The sequence below is a fragment of the Thalia democratica genome, chromosome 3 (assembly GCF_965202585.1).
Source record: "Thalia democratica chromosome 3, ktThaDemo2.hap1.1, whole genome shotgun sequence".
Classification (NCBI taxonomy): domain Eukaryota; kingdom Metazoa; phylum Chordata; class Thaliacea; order Salpida; family Salpidae; genus Thalia; species Thalia democratica.
The window spans coordinates 48,454,294-48,476,192 of NC_139167.1; the positions used below are offsets into that span (position 1 = coordinate 48,454,294).

The 21,899-nt window shown below is 25.4% G+C and overlaps 1 protein-coding gene across 1 annotated transcript; it reads right to left on the reverse strand.

Annotated features, from left to right (window-relative positions):
- Positions 1-12,749: 12,749 nt before the first annotated feature.
- On the reverse strand, positions 12,750-13,865 carry LOC145832338 (uncharacterized). Its single transcript, XM_082939656.1, has 5 exons — positions 13,834-13,865; positions 13,625-13,698; positions 13,490-13,559; positions 13,238-13,365; positions 12,750-13,002 (listed from the first exon to the last, which is right to left on the reverse strand). The coding sequence occupies exons 1-5, from the start codon at positions 13,834-13,836 to the stop codon at positions 12,750-12,752; spliced, it is 528 nt and encodes a 175-aa protein (XP_082795782.1). The 5' UTR covers positions 13,837-13,865.
- Between the last annotated feature and the right edge of the window lie 8,034 nt (positions 13,866-21,899).

A 21,899-nucleotide genomic window follows, 5' to 3' on the forward strand; every position in this document is an offset into this window, starting at 1 on the left:
AAATTTCTCAAATTTCAGGGTTCTCATGTTTTTTGAACTAAATTGTCAAATTTCAGGTTTTTACAGAATTCCAGGTTTTGTGGCAACCCTGCTTATAGATGGTGCAAACTAAAAAATCTATACCATAAAAAAAAATTTCCTTCTACAACTTTTGAGCAACTGTTTTAAACAGGGTTGCCACTCTTTAAGTCAAAAACCTTAGTGACTAAAAACTGTTGTTAGTGACCTTATGTGTCAAAGGCATGCATTATTTTATAGTTTTGAGAAAGAATTATTTTAGAACTAAAAAAAGTTATAAAAATTAACATGTTCTAAGTTTTCTCAAAACAATTTACTAATCCCAAAACAAAATTGTTTATTTGAAGAATTTAATTTCTTTCCAATGAGTATATATATCGGGTGTTTGTCTTTTAAATAAGCGTTAGTTACATACTGTTCTGCTGGTTTAGCATTCACAACTAATGAGATGCGAATGATCAACGCATTATTAAGCTAAGCTTTAGCCTATGAAGTATAAACTAAGTTGAGGAAAATAAACATTGTCCAGTGAAGGACAGTCTATACTTTTTCAAGCAGCCAGAACACTTAGTTTCAAACGCCTGACAACCCTTATTGTAACAAGTATTTTGTCAAGACTGCTAGTATTATTGCATGCTAGTATTAATATAGATTACTTGTTAACTAATTTATACAGTTTGTTTCTTGAGATTAAATAATTATTAACTTATAATAAACTACTTGACAATAATTCAAATTGTGTTTTAGTCATAACTTAGGAAAATAGTTTCTTTAAGTAAGACCAATATTTGTAACTTTAGCATTGTAAGCTACTAGTAGGTAAGACTACTTGTAAGTTTAGCTAAGTGCTTGGAGACCACATATTTAAGACCATATACATAACCAAAATTATAAATACATCTCTGTGGTTATACTTAAACTGTCTTGAGTCATCCAGAGTTTTGTTTTTAATCCTAAGAATATAATTAAGTTTCAATAATAAAAATCAATCAAATTCATTAATAGACTTTGTTATAAAATAACAAAATATTGAAATTAAATAAACTAAATCTCATTCAAAATCTAGAAAAAAAATTCTCCTGAGATTATTAGAAAAACCTAAAATTATACGGAGTTTACAAAACTATCATCAGTTTAAAAATAAAATTCAAAATATTCTGAGTTATCTTTAGTGTCCTGAGTATCCTCAGTGTGTGGCAAACCTGTTTAAAATTTCTCACTAAAAATGTCTTAAAAATTCATAGGAAGGAATTATAAAAGTAAACATTTGTTTTATTTAATTGTTTAAATACTATTTTCCATGACTATTAAATATCTTTCTAGATTTTTCATATAAGCACTGACGAGGTCTTTAACCGAAACTTAGCTTGCATAACAAAGTCTTTAAACAATAAAATATATTATTTCTCCTCTAGAAGTTGAGATATTTTTATTTGTTTTCAAAAAATCAAAATATATATTATATAAGTATATATAATATTAATAAATACTACAGTTTTTTCAATATAATTGTTCCGTATTCATCAGTTCATCAGTCAGTTTATTAAACAGATTATAAAATAAAACATATGCTAAAATGCACATAAAATTATGCTAAAATTTTAAACAATACTTCATTAAACTAATCAGTTTAAAAATAAACACACATTTAAAATTACTTAAAATTACCTATAACATTATGATTTTATTGTTTGTAAGCTAAGTAATATTTCACTTAATTAACTTTAAGTTGATTTGTTTTGACAATCTATGCAATAAAAATTGAAAAATTTTTAATCCTTATTGGAATTTTTTTTATATATAAAATATAAATAAATTGTATCTATCTAATTATATCACAAAACACAGTTTTTTACAATTTTTTTTTGCTGTTGCATATATACATCAGAAATATTTTTTGTATATGTAAAATGTATTTATGAATATATGTAAAACTAAAAATTAAAATTTTTGTTAACTCAAAGAACAAATAAAGAAAACTTTTAAAAAGTATTAACCAAATAGTTTTTTTTAATATAATTCACTTCATAAAACTCTTAAATAAATTTTGGAAAATTATGTTAATTATTTTAGCAGCTAAGGACTACTAAAATATTATGTAGATGCTAAGCTAAAATTTTAACAAGTTATTACTTTTCTCCAAAGAAAAAGGTTTGCATGTGCGAATAAACTTCTCTAGTTTAGCATTTTAGGGTACTCCCTTTTTTAGTAACTTATACAATATAGATTCAAACCACGGTCTAGTTATAATTTTAGTTAGTATTTTACCTGTTGTTTCACTTATATAAAAAAGATTTAAACTAATAGATACCTAAACTACAAAAGTAATATAAACACCCAACCAGTGAAAGTGAATTTTAATAAATCTGAAACAAATACTAAACGACTGTTTTTAAACTATACTAAGTAACTATTACCTACGGGCTTGTTTGAAGATAGATTTTTATTTACTTAAATTATTTCAAAAATTTAAAAGCATAAAAGTTAACAAATGATGAAAATTTAGCTACTCGAAAATAACATCTTTTTCTAAACAAGCTAACACAATGTACTGCAGGGACGAGTTTTGAGCGCTTTCCTGTGCACCCCCTAAAAAGACAAAACAAGAAAAAACATCTTAAATAAGTCATTGAAAACGTTGTATAATCAGAATCTTTAAGTTTGCTAACTGATTTACTTGTGTTTTTTTGCAAAATAATTAAACAAATAATATTGTATTTAAGAAACTTAAATACTAGGGAAGTTTCAATTCAACATTTTCAGCTTTTTAATTAAAAATGCTTAAATAAGTAATAAATGATGATTTTGCGTTGTTTTTGAACTAGAAAGTTTATTTTCACTTAAAAGTATTTAATATTAATAATCAACTTATACTAAACTTCGTTGCTTGAAGAAAATAAATTTACCTGAAAGTTGAATTGTTTTAAAGCATATTCCCCAATCATTTATTATGAAATTTTCATATAAATATTAAATACAGTTATTTAAGGCCATAGGGGGGGTCCACTTTGTTTTTTACAAGTTGATCTTATTTTGTAGAATTTAATCTGAGCTATCGGACACTTTCAACCGCTTAAAAAAACTCAAAGTAACTTTTGAGATATAAGCGATCAAAGAAAGGGCGTTCAATAGGTTCCTTATAGAAGGCGAAAACTAAAAATGCAAAAAAATACTATTTCACTAAAAATCTATCTCCTCCTTCATTTTTTGAGTAATCTTTCTCAAATTTTTACAGAATGTGTATCATTAAACTTTAAAGAGATCAATTGTAGGAATTTTTTTAATTTTGAGTAAAAAAAAAATTATTGTCAAAAAACTACCCTTTTTTTTAGTTTTTGTGGATAAAATTTTTATTTTTCAAAATTTCAAAAATTCCAACATTCAGATTTTTTAAAATATTAAAAGTAACATTTCCTAAAAATTTAAAGTCTCTAGGTCAAAAAATGAAGGAGAAAATAGGTTTTTAGTGAATTTTAAAATTTTCGAGAAAATTGACCCCGAAAAATTTGCGGTCCATACGTTTATATTGGAAAAATTTTACAAAAAGTTTAATATCTCAAAAGTTAAATGATAACTTTGAATTCTATAAAAACTGGCTTATAGTTTGTACTTTAAGCTTTCGTATAAAAGCCAAAGTTAATTTTAGTAAAAAAAAATGTTGGACCCCCCCCCCCCCCTATGGCCTTAATTTTTCAAGTCTTGATTCTTATAGTTCACTAAATACTGACCATGTTATTACTATAACAACATTTTCTTCAAAACTTTCAGGCTAAAATCGTTTTTATTTCACTACTTTTTTAAGTTTATAAACTAAAATCAAATTTTTAAAATAATTAATCAAATTAAAAAAATTCCATATTAAGGAATTAATATTTAAATTTAAAAAAAAGTTAGCATGATAATTTAGAAAAATTATAAATAGCTAGCATTTAATTTATTAACAATTAGTACAGTTTTAACTATGATTTCTTAAATAAATGGCTAGTATTTTGTAGAGTAAGTTATAATAAAGTATGTAACAGAATGTATGTATCAATCGAAGAAATAAAAATAATTTTCGTTTTAATCCTTTTTTTAGAAGAAAAACCTTTATAATACAATTAAAAGGAAGGACCACTCCAAATTTTTAATATTTATACTATGAAAAGATATTTTAATTTACATTGTTTTTCAAATTTTATTACATAATGATACTCACTTAATTTAAGCTCTTCATTTAAAGCTAATTAAAAAAAACTTTAAAAATAAATAAAATACAAATGTGCTACCCACATGAAAAAACCTAGACATGTCGCTAAAGTTAGCTTTAATTTTATTTTTTTTTTTAATATAAATAATTGGTGTTAGATTTAATAGTTCATTTTAATTTAAATATAAAACATTACTCTTTTTTTATTAAAGTTGGAAATACTTTGGAGAATAAAAAATCTAGTAAAATACAAAACAAAAAAATGTTTTTTTTTTCTTTAAATCATATTAAAATTACTTTTTTGTAGCTAATTTATTCTTGATAGCCAATTTACTTTTAGTGACGAAGTTGCTAATAAAGCAAAGTTCGTTTACTTGTGAGCTTTATTAGATATTTGGAACATTTTATTTATACTTAATCATTAGACTTAAAGATTTAAACTGCACTGCTATTTTGTTTTTTTATTATTAGTATTTTTTTGAACGTTTTATTTTTGTTTTTCATTAAGTTCTGCAGATATAAAACCCAGTTCATAAGACATTGAACTTTATTTGTGGAATTTAACACAGCAGCTGAAAGGTTTTTACATACACCACGTCCTTGACCAAACTTTTTGGGCACTTTTTGTCGTTCAATAACCAATATTTTGAAAAATTCAATATTTTTCATAAATTAAAGTTTTTTTGTCAATACTTATTTAACGATAAATTAAAATTTTTACTTCATTACGCAGAATAAATCTCTTGGTGAAGAAATATCAAGACAACTAAATTTGTGGATACTTTACTTTTTTATTCATTACGGTTTATTCAGTTCTATTTTTTATTTTTTCTCAGGTTGTAACTTTACCTTACTTTAGTTTATTCTGACTAAAGTTGAAGTTTTTGCTTTATTAGGGTTATATCGATAGTGAAGTTAGATTATATTGTTTGGTCACAGTAACATTGGTTTAGTCTGGATTTTAGCATTTTCTATCTAACTATTTCTAAGATTGTAGTTAAAGATTACTATTTAATAATTCATTTAATATCCAATTTTTTGTTTATTTTTTAAATGTTTTTGTTGGAAAGTAGATTTGTTTGGTTACATTAACATTGGTTTAGTTGAGATTTTAGCATTTTCTGTCCAGTTATTTTTAAGACTATTCTTTAAGACTACTTTTTTGAATTAAGTTCAGAATACTTACAAACTTTTTTTTTTAAATCTTTTTTCTGCTTACAAACTTTTTTTTTATATATACTTTATTATTATATATATTTTTTTTATTGCATGAAAATGTAAAAAGAATAGTTATAGATGTTTATATTTTAGCAGAAAATAAAGTATTTAAAAAGCAAGCTGAGATAACTGTTTCAAGCAAAATTATGTTAAAGATAAATCTCTTTTTGAGCAAAGCAAAATAATTTTTTTTTATGTTTACAAATGTTGTTTTCTTTCTATTATTACAGTTAAGACTTAGACAAAAGTTCAAAAAAGAGAAAAGAGCTTTTTTTTTTTGATTGATTTAATGGACAGAAATTTGTTGTTGTTAATATCATTGTTGTTAAAATTATTATTGTTTTTTTTTTTACGTAATACGTATCTTCATATTTTTATTTATAAGAGTTCAGTTATTGTAAAAATCACTTCTTTAAAATTCTAAAAAAAAATTTACAATAGTTTATGTAGCTATTCAAATGTGAAATATTTTTATTTTTCAACTTAAATTATCCAAAAAAAAAACCTTTTAGCACAAAATACTTAATTAAAATGATATATTTATTCTATACTTTTTATCTAGTTTAATTTTTTTTTTTTATGGATTTATTTTACTTTGTTTGAATATTGCAGTTTAACGTTATTTTTATTCTTTTTTAATGTTATAGTTATATTTTACTGTTACTTATTTTTTTTTAAGTTAAAATAAGTTGGTAGTAGAGTCGAAATTCTTAAACACACATAAAAAAAAGGAAATAACTTAACATATATATTTTTTTTTCTCTTTTTAAATCATACAAAAGGGTAATTTATTTGCAAAATTCTGGATTAATTTTAAAATTGAAACTTCAGATAAAAACTTAACCTTTTAACGTAAAGTTAGATATATATTTATGTGTATATAATGTTGATATATGTGTGTGTAAAAATTCTTTAATTTTTTTGGAAAATTCTTTTTCTTTTTTTGTTTAAGAAAAGTATTTAATGTTATAAAGTTTAATAGTGTCACTTTTCATAGAGCTTTTCGTTTTAGATTTTAATTTTTTCTTTTTTTTCATTTTTAGCTCATTATAATTTTGATTAAGTTTGGGTATGCAACTCGATGACCGAGAGGTCTTTTTGCTATCCAGGTCATTGAACCAAAACATTTTTGAGCAAAAATTTTTGTTTTTTTTTTTTGCTTTTTGTTCAATAAACTATACTATAGTATGATTTAACTTCCATAGTGCTAACTAGTTCATTTATAATATGAATAGAGTATTTTTTTTATCAATTTTATTTTTCAACTGTGTAAATAATCAACACTATAAAAAAAGCTACAAGAAACCAAAAACTTATATAACAACAAAAAGGCTACAGAAAAGATTTAATTAATTTACACAAATACTAAAGAAAAAGAGAAAAAATGAAGACATAAACAAATTGAAAAAAAAGAATAACTAAAAAGTCTGAACAAAGATCTCATATCCATCCTGTAGCCCAAGTGAAGCACGACTATCTGTTTGTAGACCAAAACTGCACCCAAAACGGAAACACTAACGCTTTTTGTGAAAATTTTATTTCTTGTAGTATTTGATCATTAGTCTTAAAAAAATATTTTGTTTAGAATAAATAAATATTAGAAAATAGTTGTTATGGTACTACGTTGTATTATATCGAGAGTTTTAAATATAGACTTAGTTTAATCTAGATTATAAATCTATACAGTTGTCGATCTCATTGACAAAAATTTATCTTTTAATAATACCAGTGAATGAATTTTTACATCTAAGTAAATTTAAGAAACTAACTTTTCTATCCTCTATTTCTACTTGATTTATATGAACTTTGTACTTTTTTCCCCTTCCATGTCAATGATTTTCACAGAAATTTTCAAAGGTTTTTCGACTATAATACAAATCTGCAAAGTGTCTTCTTTGACAGAACATTTATTTTTTTCGTTAGACTTATAATAAGTTTTATTTTTCTTGCACTCCATTACTAACTCAGTTAAACAAAGTTCAGTTGGCCAGTTAACAAAACGGGATTCAACCTTATTACCTTCGATATTTTTGGTTGATATTTGTTTTCAGCTGAATTGTTTTGATTAATTACAAAACAAGAATATTCTGGTTTATTAACTATACCAAGCACTGATTTTTTTTATGTTTTCTCAATTGAAAGTTTGTCTACACGGACATTTTCTTTGTCACTAGTTTTAGATGATTTGTTATTTAGTGAACTTTTAGGAGATACCGTTGTATTATAGCTCAATGTAAAATGTAGTTTTTTTTTTCTGTTGTTAATGGCTTCTCATACCTGCAAGTTATATGTTTTACATAATACTTACTACGTACATAAAAATTATATGTATCATAATTCATAACAATTTGACACCTGTTTTTAAGATAATAGGTTTCAAAAAGTTCACGAAAGCTGAGAGGAATAGAAAGGTTAGTTAAATAATGTTTACCTTTGGTAGACGTTAATAACATCTTTATGTTTCATTCCTAGATACGTTTGACCGTCAAAATAAAAAAAATTTGACCAAGGTACTTAAAATAGATTGTTTTCTGTCAGGGGTCGGAAAACTGCGGCCCGCGGGCCAAATGCGGCCTTTTAAGTCAAAGTCTGCGGCCCTCGAGCTCATTTTTAGCCAAAAATATACAATTCAAAAACAATGAAAATTAAAGATTTTGTAATAAAAACTTACTGTTAGGCTCTTAATTCAATAAACTATCTTTATTAGTGCCCAAGTATTGCTTAACTTATCGTATTTTTGATCTTAAGTAATATTTTTCTACTGATTACTAGAATTTTTGTTAAATAAATGCGGCCCTCAAATGTTTTTTTTCTAAATAGTGCGGCCCGAAAGCTATTTTTTTCTAGGAAAATTGGCCCGCGAGTTACATAAAGCTGCTGACCCCTGTTTTATGTCTATGTTTTTTAAAGAACAGTACTTTATGAGCAATTTTCAAAAAAATTGAATATATGCTATTGAAATAATTTCACAACTAAGTCATGGCTATATTGCTCAAACAGTACTTTTTAAGCTTATGATGTGATGTAATGCTGAAATTAAGTTGGTCATCACTTTAATCGTTAATACGCAAGAAGATGTAATCACAACAAGGTATTAACTCAATTCCAGAGGACGTATTTTTATCAGGGTTTGTTTTGTTGAAAACAGGTTTGCTTGTATTTAATTCAGTTGAATTGGTTTTTACATCATTAGCTTTTTTCGCATTCATACCAGAAAAAACATTTTGCTTGTCTTGAATTCGTAAACTATTTCTGTTTTTCTTACGGTCTACTTGTTGCACATCAGCTAATCTTAATATTTAATTGCATTGGATCAGTTCAGATTTGAAATTTTGTTCATTATTTGTACTGATAATCCTAATAAAATGTTTATATACTAAAGAATTGAATATTTATAAACTAAAGAAAGTTTTAAAATTTTTGTTTTGTTGTAACAAGTTTTTATTGCTACTAAAATCTGAGGTTTCGTTATTAAAATCGGCAACAGGACTAACAACTAGCTGTGGAGTAGTTTGCTCTTCTAATGTATTGTCACTTTGTTTTTTAGTTTTAAACTTAAGTTAATAAATATTTGTAAGAATGAAAAATAAAGATTATTTAGATATAAACGACGCATCTGAAAGATTTAACAAATATGAGCATGTATATTTTATTTGTAAAAAGAAAACTTTAAACAATTAAAAGTTAGTTTGTATTAATTTTCATAATAATCAATGTTATCTCCTTCTTTTAAACCGGTTGATTTCGGTGTGTCATTTTAAATACTTCCCGGCCATTGAGTATGAAACAAAATAAGTTTCTTTCAGACTTCTCAAGTTGCAAAAAACCGTCATCAGTCTAAAAAATGTGTTTTTCTTATATATTCACAACATTTCTATATTTATTCTAGAATCTAGATGGTAATATGCTTATACGTTTAAACTCAGGTTTGAGAGTAGTTTAATTTTGTATTTAACTTATCCGTTTTTCAAATTATCTTATGAATTTGTAAATTTTATCACTAAATAAAAGTATAATATATCTGAAAATTTATTTTTGTAACGTAAGATGACCAACTTGCTACATTTTAAGTTTAAACTAAACTAACTTCTCGACGACATGGCTTTTATTTGTTTTAAAGTGGAGTGTTTCGCTACTTGTCAAACAATTGCTATTATCAGCATTATTATTATCATCTTTATATTTACCAACAGTACTACATTCTGCTGAAGAATCTACACAATTATTGTTAAAAAGTAAAAATAAAATTCAAACATAAGAAAAGAAAATATCTTTGTATCTGTTGTTTTTTGTTTTTGTAAAATAATTGAGACAGTTTATTCGTATGGTTTTTTAAACCAGTTTCATTACCTGTACATTATTGAGTTTGTTAGACTTTTTTATTAAACTAACTAAGTTTCTTAGTACTTAATAACTAATGTACAAACTAAGTACAATTAGTTTACAAACGGATTAAAGTAGCGAGTTAGCTAAATCAAAAACAAGTTTATCTTTAATTTAAAATCATCATAAATTTTTAGAATGATTATACAAAAATATATATAAGTAACATAAACAATGAAGATACATAAAATATAAGTTACAACCCGGTTTCAATAAGTACAAAAAGCATAAGTAGTCTAAGCAACTTTAAATCGTTTTTCGCGCTTGTACACATAATAATAAATCAGGATCAAAAGTGCAGACTAGTGGTAAGTGTTACACTTAAACATGCTTCTTCTGCGGTAGTTGCTTTGTAGTTAAAAAGCACGTCGCGAAGCTGACTAGAAAGGCTGACTAAAAAGTCAACAATACTTTAACATTTTAAATTAGTCTCACAACGTATGAGTTATGTTTAAATTTTTGGTTAAACTTTGCTTGACATTTTATTTTAGTTCGTACTATAAGCTCCGATTCGTGTGTAAGTACTGTTTTAAGTTTAATAAAACAAGTTTTTATCTGAATTTAAAACTATTTACCTTAGATCGTGTGTTAATGTTTTTATTTAGTTAAGATTGTTTTTGTTGAGCATAAAAGTAGTTTCAAAGTTAAATAGCTTTTGATAAATTTTTCTTAAAAGAATGAAGATTAAAAACTCACGCCCGATTCCTGTGTGACTGCTGTTTTATATTTTTTTGAAGTTAAACTTTGCATTTTACTATCTAAAGTAGCTTTTTTAATCTTATAATTTTTTTAAACTTTCAGTATAAAGTATTTTTTTTATAACTAGTCGCCCAAACTCGTGTGTTAGTACTATGTTCGTTATGTTAGATGTTAGTTAATGTTTTGTTAGAAAATGAGTGCCCAAATTCAAGTTAAATGTTTTTATTAACTTTTGAAACTTTTGTTAAGTTTTGATTTTAAAAGTACAGATTAGTTGTAAAACATAGTAACTCAGTTTAACTTTTTTTCTACAGTAGCATGTCTGCCCCGGACTTGTGTTTTTGTGCATTTCTGTATTCTATTTAATATTTTCGTTTTATTAGTGAGTTATTGCTGTTTTTAGTAGTTTTAAGCTTAAAATATTTTAAAGTAATAAATTTATAAGTTTAAGACAATACTAAAACTAATTTATAGTTTGATATCTTGTAATTGTATTTAAAATGGAACCTTTAAATGCATTTATTTAAGATTGCTAGCTACAGTCAAAAAAAGTGGATTTTTTAACCTGTAAGCGAAAAAATGATGAAGATAAATGTGATCATTTAAAAAAATCGAAAACACGTGTGCTCTTATGGACTAAAAAAATGAAAAAATTTAAGAGAGTGGTTGTAAAACCCCGAAAGTTTTTGATTTATATGTGGCATATGGATTAAACACGTTAGACTATGCTAATAAACTAGTTCTGTGTTAATGAAGTTAGCATATACGTTAAAGCTGATCAAAAAGTACTTTATTAATTAGTTTTTAAAAGAAAACAGCTTTCGCATAGAAATAACTTCCGCTAAACAGAAGCCTGTTTTAACCGTCTCTGTGTGAACTTAAAATGATTAATCTCATTCATGGCCAATAATTTTTTAAGACTTAATTTAATTATAAAGAAATTTTTATCTTATGTTTGTTTTTAGATATTCTTGAATAAACTGTTTAGTATTTATCATAAACTGACTGTTTTCACTCCAAGACTTTTCAAAAGCAATCCATTAGAAAAAAAATTATCCTTATTTAAAAAGTAAAATGCAAACGATCACAACTATGGTGAACAGATGTTTTATTGATGAATAAATAAGCTTCTACTTTAACTGATGACAGCCATTTTAATGAATCTCATTAAAAATAAGTGTTTTGTTTTTTACAACGTTAAATAAAAAAATTTTTTTCATTTTAAACTAATCAAAATGACATATACTTGTGTGCAAAAACTAATTATTATTTTCGTTATAATTTAATTTGATCATATTTAATCCTGAAAAGCATTTCATGTACAACTTTTGTCTTTTAATACAAAATAAACTTTAATTAATTTTAATTTTACAAAAAAAACTTTTTTTTTTCGTAGGTATTCAACCAAAAATATGAATTATAAGATAAGTGATTATACAACTTTTGAACGCTTAAAACGATGTAACAGATATCTTATGACAAGCTTTATCACACAGCTAAAACGCTACGCTGTATAAAATCATAAAAAATAGACTAATAAAAATAGAACAAGAATGCTTAGGAGAGGCGTGTTTTGACCAGTTTCATAACCATAAAAACTAGACTAGTAAAACTAAAACCAATAAATTTGCTTTTTAATCATTTTTGATGAAAATATCATAAATATTTGAACTGTTTTAAAAAATGTTCGTTTATGATTTTCATTCAGATTAAATAATTCTATTATCTAATCCTTTTATTTCAAACTAAAAAATACAACATACAGCTCATGCTTATATTTCTGATATATTTTTTCAAACTTTTTTCAGGAAAATTCTTGGTAAACGGCACAAAATAAAATTATAGTTATAGATTTTAAGAACTTTATAAACAGATGGTTTGTATAATAGTTTATTAGTACATTAAAGCTTAAAAACAACAGTTTACAAATAAGTAAGATGGCTTATATGTATTATAACCTTAAGAATAATATAATAAATTTTATGCAGACTTATCAAGTCAAAAAGTAGTTATAAGAAATATTCAAAAGTAAAGCTTAAGTCGAAAAATTGTAATTAGTAAACAATTTATTTTTTAATATATAAAGCATGTTGCAAAAATTAGCTTTATAAACTTTAAAAATACAACTTATTAAAAATGAATATTTCGATTACCAACTAAAAATACTACATACTCTTTTGTTTTCAAAGTTAACGTTTTTAAAAACAAGTACTTTTCACAGAAAATTTCTGCAGGACTTACACTAAATTTGCATCTTCGCCACACCGCAGGTGCAACCGACAGCAACGTCCTGGTATGTCGACACCCACTCTTCTCCTTCATTGTTGTATCCTGGCTTTCTGCGCTGAACTTGCATGGAAATCTTTACTTCATAAGAGTACCGGCTCAAAGTATCCCTGACAAAATAGCCCCACGAATCTCTTTCTACGCAGTAAACGCAAGTACAGCAAGCCATTGGAATACGGGCAGGTCTTCTATTGGCATCGTAATCGTTGCTGGAAGTATATTTAACGTAACTTTGTTGTTTTTTAGTTATTCAAAACGAAAACTTTAAATTTTTAGTTGAAAACATTAAAAAGTATTTTGATCAAAAAACACTTGTAAGATTTTTTTCAATTGCTTTCAAAAACTGTTAATTTAAGTAATTAGTTGTAGTTTAAAAATTAAATGCGGATTTCCTATCTTAAACTGTGAACATAAAAAAATATTTTTTACTAAAATAAAACTTACTATATAGCCCAAGGAGTTGAACTTCTGTTGTTTATGGAGAGCTTGTTGTATTCAAGACCCTGCCATTTCTCATCATCAAACTCTAGCGAATAAGGGCACAGTTCACGATCTTTTTCACAAACACGTTTCTTTAAAGATCACAGTTTTACTTTTTTCATAACGTTGGTGTAAAAATTTTTAAACAGTTTGCAACATAACATAACTACAATTTAAACTTCATAATTAAGTTTAACATAGCTAAACCATACTCACTTTATGCTTTTTTTCTAGCTTTCTGTAATTTTTTCCGTTTACTCGAGGATAGACGTACGAATCTAACTTTCTGAAAAAATATTATTTAACTAGCTTTAGTGATGTAAAGTAAATGCGAGTTTATTATTATCAAACTTGTTAGATGAAACTTTAGAAGAAATCACGACACAAATTAAAACGATGTTGATTGCTATAAACGATTTTGAAACCTGTTAAAAATGATAAGATTAGACTTCCTTAAGTTATAATAAAATTTTCTTAAGTAACAAACTATTAAAAAATAATTAAACATAATTTACAGCAAAACGTTTAATGTACTTATAACTTAGTAGTAAGTGACAAACCATTTTTCATGAACTTCAAACTTTTATTTCTGTACCTAGACAAATAAATAAATGATACGTATATACTGTATATATATATATATATGTTATTTTTTCAAAAATATGTTTAAAATTCAAAAAAATATAAGTAAGTTTATACTATTTTATTATATTATTTAAATTAAATGACTTGCAAAACTGGTAAAATTTCGCAGGCAAAAGTAAATAACACTTTTGTAATATTAGCTATAATAACTTTACTTTAAAAACTAATTTAATATTTATTTACGTACGTTCAAGTCTTCGTTTTTTTTGAATTAATGTAGAAACTATACTTGCTGTTTAAGAGACATAATATACTTATACGTACAAAAAAAACATTTTCCCAAGCTATAAAAGCGTACTATTTTACTTACAATACTCTAAACTTTTGTTCGAATTTCAAGTAAAAATCAAAAAAAAAGATATCAACAAACTTTTTTGTTAAAAAAGTCCATTAGTTGTCTTGATATATTATCTTTGATGATATTTTACGTTTGTTTTATTTCTCAATGTAGAATAAACTTAATCCAACTTTAAATCGCTTGCTTGAAAGACAACTTAAATATTTATATTCCAAAAGCAAATTTAAAACTTTCTCGCAAAACATTTATTTTTAACAATTGGAACTTTTTTTGTTTCGGATAGCGATTTTCAGCCTTAAAGCAATCAAAAGTTTGTACGTATTCACAGATGTCTATGCCATAAAGCAAGGTTTACAATTAGTAGCAACTGTAGACTAAAAACTGATGGAATTTATGGACGGAATCACAATTTTATCACCAACTCTATGTTAAAAAAATGGTTTTAGTTTGCAACTGTAATCCTGTAATATTAATTTCTTTTAGAACATTAGTTTTTTAAAGCTTTGATCGAATGCCATTGTAAGCAGTTTTTGGAGTAAAAAGTTAAAGTAGTTTTTTCTTTGAGTCATTGATTTGGTACTTATGAAACTTCTATCAATAACTAACCGACTCAATTTGTATATTTTTTTAACCAACACCTAGCTCAAAGTTTTAACGCAGGTAATTAAAATTTTGTTACGAAACCTAATATAAAGATTTTTTATTTCATCTTAAAAACCCTATATGCTATAGTTATGTGCATTTTATTTAATATGTTAAATTTTTTTACTTAGTATTTAAACTTAAATAAATATATATTATTGATATATGTTTTGATACACGTTATTTGTTTAATAGTTACACTTAAATTAAATTCTTAAAAGTTGTATTTAGGGATGTTGTACAAAACCAAAAAATACATTTCATATGTCTCTAAATTAGAAATAGGAAAGTTTTATTGTTAGATTATGAGTTTAGCCGAATACAGATTTTTTTTATTTTGATGTTATTACACAATATAGTATAAAAAACTCTGACTTTATATTTTTATAATTTTTTGCTTTAATTAAAAACTTAAAAATAAACTAATAGTTTCTACACTAGCATTATGTTGCTGTGATTGTTAGTATTCATGAGTGGCGAAGCGTCGTATTTTTGCTATGGGGGGCGAAAAATTATAAAGTCAAAACTTTTTTTCAGCTAGTTTGTTAACTATTAAAGTATTTTGATTACATTAATTCGTTTACAAAAATAACTAATTAACAAAAAAAAACGAAGCTGTTAAACAAAGAATGTTTCTAATTTTAAACCACCACTTTTTCTTACAAATTATAACTTTTTTTCAAAACTTAATAACTATTTTAATTTTTCTAAGTTATTAAATGAAGCCTTTAAATTTACTAGTTCTTCATTTTAAAAACAGCATCACAAATGTTGGTAAAGTTAGCTTAGCTAGAACAGCCGTGATAACTTCACACAAATAAGTTTCTTAAATATCTTCCATAAAGAAAACTTAGGTGTTTTTTTTATTAGTTGCGTTAAATTTTTTCAACATGTTTTGATTATTTTATTTATTTAGTTAGAAATTTTAACGCTTACTTGTGCTAGTTCTACGACTTGAGAACACTATGACAAAACTTCGTAAACTATTAGTGTCACTAAAACGATCGTAATGTTTGGACCAGATGTCGACATCCTCATAGTTTTAAAACAAAGAGCTGTAACTTCTCACAGCTCTTTCTGTATTTAATCTGAAAGTTAGTTAAGTGACGTACAGAATAAAGGATTTTTATTTTATGAATAGATCTAGATCCGGTTCCGGCCGAACCTAAATTATAAAAACAGATCTGTATTCAGTTGATTAAAAAGAGTAACAGTTGTTTTTTATTAGAAAAATGTCTATGTTTAAGTAACATTCACATTGAATTTAAAACAAAACCGCTCCCTGAAACGACACAAGTAACCTTCAAGAATGAAAAAATTAAGGTGTTAGTACTTTTACAGTTTGCAAGTGATGTATTTTGTAGGTTTAATATATTACGTCCTTTCTCGTTGTTGAAAAAAACAAAAATGTTTATAGAAAAACGAAAAGGTTTATTTTCTACTTGCTCTTTAACGGCATTTCTTTACTTTAAAATATAAATAAAAGCATGTTAATTAATTGATTCATAGTAACTTTTTTTCTAATTTATTTTCACAAAAACCAATACATTTTTATGTAATCTTTTAAATAAATGTCAGTAATTATTATTTTATGTATTGTTTTTGGTTTTAAATATTGTTTTAATTCCTTACTAAACTAGTCATGGTTAAACCACTTGACGATGCTGCAAAAGTCGGGTGAGATGTGAAAGCATGTTGTACATAACAGGCCGAATTTGTTCGACATAAACTTTAGTAGGACGCTTTAGTACTTTAAAACTAAGTAAATTTTTATAGATATGTCAAAAGAGAAAGCTTTACTAAAAGTAGTTAAAAAATAACAAAGTACAGTATGACTTAGATTGTTAAAATATGTTCTGTATTAAGCGATTTTTAAAAGTAAAACTCTTTACAAACTACAATAAACTATTACTAGTTAAAAGTTATACTACTAAGACAAATAATGAAAGAAAATTGTAATCATACCAAATTATGAATGTGATTTCAGGTAAAATTGATAAGAAATTTGCATTAAGAGGTAAACAAATCAGAAATTGTTTATATAACTAGTTTAGCTACTAGTTAAAAAATATTCCGAACAATTAGATTAGCAAAGTACGAACCGTGTATTTGACCTTATTTGACCTGGCCCGCCAAGCTCTGGCGTGCCAGGTCTTTTTAAGCTTGAAACAAACTAATACCATCTAACTTTTTTATAAAAACACACTTTCAAATGTGATATTATTTTTACTTACTTGCGTTTTAAAAATTATAAATAATGATATTCTACAACTTTTAAAAATTACGAGGCCTACCTAAAATTACGAGTAGATTTGTTTCTAAATTTTTCTTCAAATTGCTTATTCGGTAATTCAAGCCCATCAACTACAAAAAAATCTTATCACTATTGTAAAGTTCTGTATAGCTATTGTCAATTGTAAAATCCTGGACAAAACGTTGAAAGGTATCCAAGTGTTTACGACTCGATAACCGAAAGGTCCTTCGTGCACCAGGTCCTAGGACCAAATATTTTGAGCGTTTTTTTGTCTTTCAATTAAAAAATAGTGTGAAAGTGTAATTTTACATTATAAGTGTTGTAATTTTAAGTTAAATAGCTATGGACCCGACATGGTCTCAAATTTTAAAATAAATCCAGATCCGGTATACCACAATTTTTTTTAACTTTCTTATTCTTTTCTTTTTGTCTGGGGGGAACAACCTCCGGTGTTCCTCCTAGCTTGGCATCCTGGTATACAGTAATCTGAAGCTTGATAACACATTTTAAGCTAAAAAAATTGTCTTTAATATGTAATTTTTTTTAACTTAAACATTAAAAAAAGTATACCATTCTTTACTAATAAGTATTATTTTTAATTTTTAGATATAAATTTAATTTTTAAAAAGGAAGCAATACAAAAATAATAAAACGTAACAGCAAATGTGTATAAAAAAAAGCAATTAAAAAAAAAATATCACAAATGACATTTACTTAACACTTAATGTTTTTAAAAATGTGCTTGATACCTTAGCTTGTTGTTGTTTAAATCTGGCAAAAAACTTTTTGGTGTTTGCACTTTTTTCCAAAATGTTTTGGAAAATTATTAAAACGGATTTTATCCTTTTATTATTACCACCAGCAGATATTTCAAAGGCAACTCTTCTTACAGAATAACAGACTTAGCGTAAATTTTATTAAAAATATTTCTAGCTTATGATATTTAACAGACAATATTAACATCTATTTATTCATCTTTACCTGACCATTAACGAAATTTTTAAGGTAAATAATAGAAGACATATCATAAATTGAATAATTTGAATATAAGTAAACACTTTAATTTCTTAACACTTCTACTATTTTTTTTTTAAATAATGTTGTCAGTGAATGTTTATTTTTTGTTTAAGGCAATTTTTTGCTTATGGTCATCTTTGGATTAAAGTCTCAAGTAGTATTGAAAAAACTAGGACTTTTTTTGTATAAGTTGCTGGTTGAGGTTGATATTACTGTATAAGTTAAACAGAATAAAGATTTTCATCATAACAATCAGTTTTAAAATTATGTTTATACGTAATAATATAAAAGTTCTTCTAGTTAACGTAATAAATATAAATTTTATTTAGCAAGTTTTTCATCATTTATCTGTTTTTTTAGCATTGTTAATTTATCAAATTAACTTAACGAATAAAAATGTTTTTAAAGAAATTAAAGTGTATTTTTTAACTAGTAGCTTTACATATGTATTAAGACTACTATGATCCATCTTTCATCTATTTTTTTATTTTACTTCGATAAATAAATTATTTGTAGAATACTAAATCTTATTTTTAGATTAAATAAAACATAGTTTTAAGTCTTTTTTCTTCAAACTGTACAAAACCGTAAAAATTATTTAGTTTAATGTTAGGCATAGTTTTTACTTGGCAGTAAAAATAACAGAATTTTAGTGTTATTACTGATAAAAAAACACTAACTATATTTAGTTGCTTAATAAACCAATCAGTTAGTTGCTAAAGTCTCACATAAATTTAGCTCTTTAATCTAAGTTATTGCTATTCAGCTGTTTGTACGGTTTAAAATTACCAAATTGTTAAAGTTTCATACAAAGTTATGAGCTTAAGTAAAAACTTTTTTTCGTGAGAAAACAGTAATCTAGTACTTGTTTATTTAGTTACTTATTCTTATGCTTTTTTGTAAACAAATACGATTTATCTTTTATTTAAGATTCCTGGGAACAAAATTAATGAAATAAAACGCTTATACTTGGTAAAAGAATATTTTATTATATTTTTGAAAAAATTTTATAGTGAAGTTACAATTTGATACGTAAAATTAAGTTTTTTATTACATACTTATAATAAATTAAATACTATTTATAAGTACTCTGTTTTAATACTTTTCATCTGTTAATTTAATATTAATTTATACCTTTGAAATCAATTAATATTTAAAAAAACACAAGTTGTAGTTAAAAATATCTTTATAGTCAACTAATTTTAAGTTTTAGAATAATATCATACTAAACTTTGCAATTGTAAATTAACTAGACCACCAAATAAAAAGCTTTTATATTTTAAAAAGTGAAATTATATTGTGAGTTTTATTTTAAATTATTTTTTAGTTATTAATTAAGTTTTATAAATTAAGTAAGTTTGTTTATTTACTTAACAGCTTTAAAAAAAGTATTACTAGATAAAAAGTATACTATAAACATTATATTTCAGTATTTTTTATAAGTTAAAGATGATTTTTGAAACGTCTGTACTTATTGAATTTCATTGCAAATAATTTTTTTTGATATGCATGCTATACATGCACTGCACAAGTGCGCTTAATAAAAATGACTGATTAATAAAAATTTAGAATAGTTTTATTGGCTTTATTAAAACTTGTATTTTATTTATTATTTAGTATAGTCGTTTTTTCGTTTTAAAGTCTAAATTAAAAAAAAATTATAAACAAATTTTTTGTAATAATACGCATAAAGCTTTGGGTGTTGCCAACCTTTCAACAGAAAAAGTTATTCACTCAAATTACAACAAGTTTCAGAATACCTTAATTATTACTATACCTCATATTTTAATTCAGAACCATTAGCATTGAAATACGAATGTTACAACAACTCAACAAAAAATACCGAAAAAGTTAAAGAATAACAAAAATATTTGCAAATCATAATAAAGCAAAAACTATTTAGTACCTGGCAATTAATGTCTCAGGGTACACTTTTCATATCTTTAACATTTATGGCGTAACAATCAAAACACAAACTGAACTTAAATTTGCATACATTTTTTATATTATGGTTACTTCATTACTGCAAAAATTCCGCTTGATATACATGCATATTTATGGGGTAGCTGTCAAATTTGCATGAGCGTACAAAATTGCACGAGGGAACAAAATTGCACGAGTGCACAAAATTGCAAGAGTGCACAAAATTGCACGAAGGGTCACTTTTGCACGGAGACACTTTTGCAAGGGTTAATTAATTTATTTTTTTTACTAGTACTGTTACCCCTAACCCTTACCCTCGGTCGGTCGGTAGCTTTCTTTTTTTTTTAGTTATTTTTTATTATTATTTTCACTATCACTGTATATTAACCCTTACCCTCGGTCAGTAACTTTTTTTTGTATTTTTTTTACTCTCGTGCGAAAATGTAACTCGTTCAAAGTTGACCCTTGATGCAAAATCGTCTTCGTGCAATTTTGTGCCCTCGTACAAATTTGGCTTCGTGCAAACTTGGCTTCGTACAATTTTGTTCTCGTGCAATTTTTTCGTCGTGCAATTTAGACCTGTTACTGTATAATCTGATATAAAATGACTTTTGTTTATAAAAGTCTTTTTTTGTTTCACTTGAAACTTATACGGACTATACTAACAGTAACAGCACAACAACATAAACTACCTCAAGTGATATTATAGTTTATTTTTAGTATAATTAGATTCTTATTTTTATTGTACTTTACGTTCAAGCTAGGAAATTAGTTAAAATTAAATATTTTTATTAGTATTATTACTAATATTAAATAAGTTTAGTTTATTGAACGAAAAAAAAACGCTTAAAATATTTGGTCTTAGGACATCTTGTCCAGAATAAGTTAATTTTTAATAATAGATAATAGTACTTAAGGTAGTTTATGTTGTTGTACTCCACCCCACGCGTCGCCACGTGTACTAAATTATGCTAAAAACTTACTTAGTACTATTTCACCTTAACGAGTGCAAAACATCAACATGATATCTACCGGTTTATTGAACAAAATAGTGGTTTATTGAACAAAAACGAAAAGTTGCTCAAAATTTTTTGGTTCAAGGAACTGGATACGCAAAAAGACCTCTCGGCTCTCGGCTCATCGAGTTGCATACCCAACTTAATCAAAGTTATCGGACACGTTCAAAATCGACCCGAGTTCAAAATCCACCCAGTCAAAATCCACCCAATCAAATTCGAGAACTGCTTACCAAAAGAGGGTAATGGTTAGGGGCAACAAAGATAGCAAAAAATAAATTAAAAATTAAATTCTAAAAATATATCAATAAATTAGTGAATAAAGAAAACATAAAAAAAAAATCGGGTGTATTTTGAACGCGGGTGGATTTTGATAGTTTACCAAAATTATAATTTACAGTCAAAATTTAAATTCTAAAACGAAAAACTCTATGAAAAATGAGACTTATTAAATTAAACAACATTAAATATTAAAAAAAAAAACATCAAAAAAAAATAAAAGAGTTTTTATACACACATATATCTAACATTATATACACATAAAATATATATTGAACTCTACGTCAAAGGTAAAGTTTCTATCTGAAATGTTTTCAATTTTATAATTTATCAACAATTTTAGTAAGTAATTTAACCTTTTATATGATTTGTCTGTTAGTTTTTTGTTTCTGTCTTATTTCATTTTATTTTTTACTCTCGTTCAAAATTGACCCTTGATGCAAAGTTTTAATTATAAAACTTTGTTCCTTCGTACAATTTTGTGCCCTCGCGCAAATTTGTCTTCGTGCAATTTTGTGCACTCGTGCAATTTAGTCCACTCGTGTAATTTAG

Excerpts from the sequence above, each read along its gene's own strand:
- LOC145832338 (XM_082939656.1), bottom strand. Across the intron at positions 13,560-13,624 it reads TCTAAAGTTTCATCTAACAA|AAAGTTAGATTCGTACGTCT; the intron begins GTTTGATAATAA and ends ATATTTTTTCAG. Across the intron at positions 13,366-13,489 it reads AGCTAGAAAAAAAGCATAAA|AAACGTGTTTGTGAAAAAGA; the intron begins GTGAGTATGGTT and ends TGATCTTTAAAG.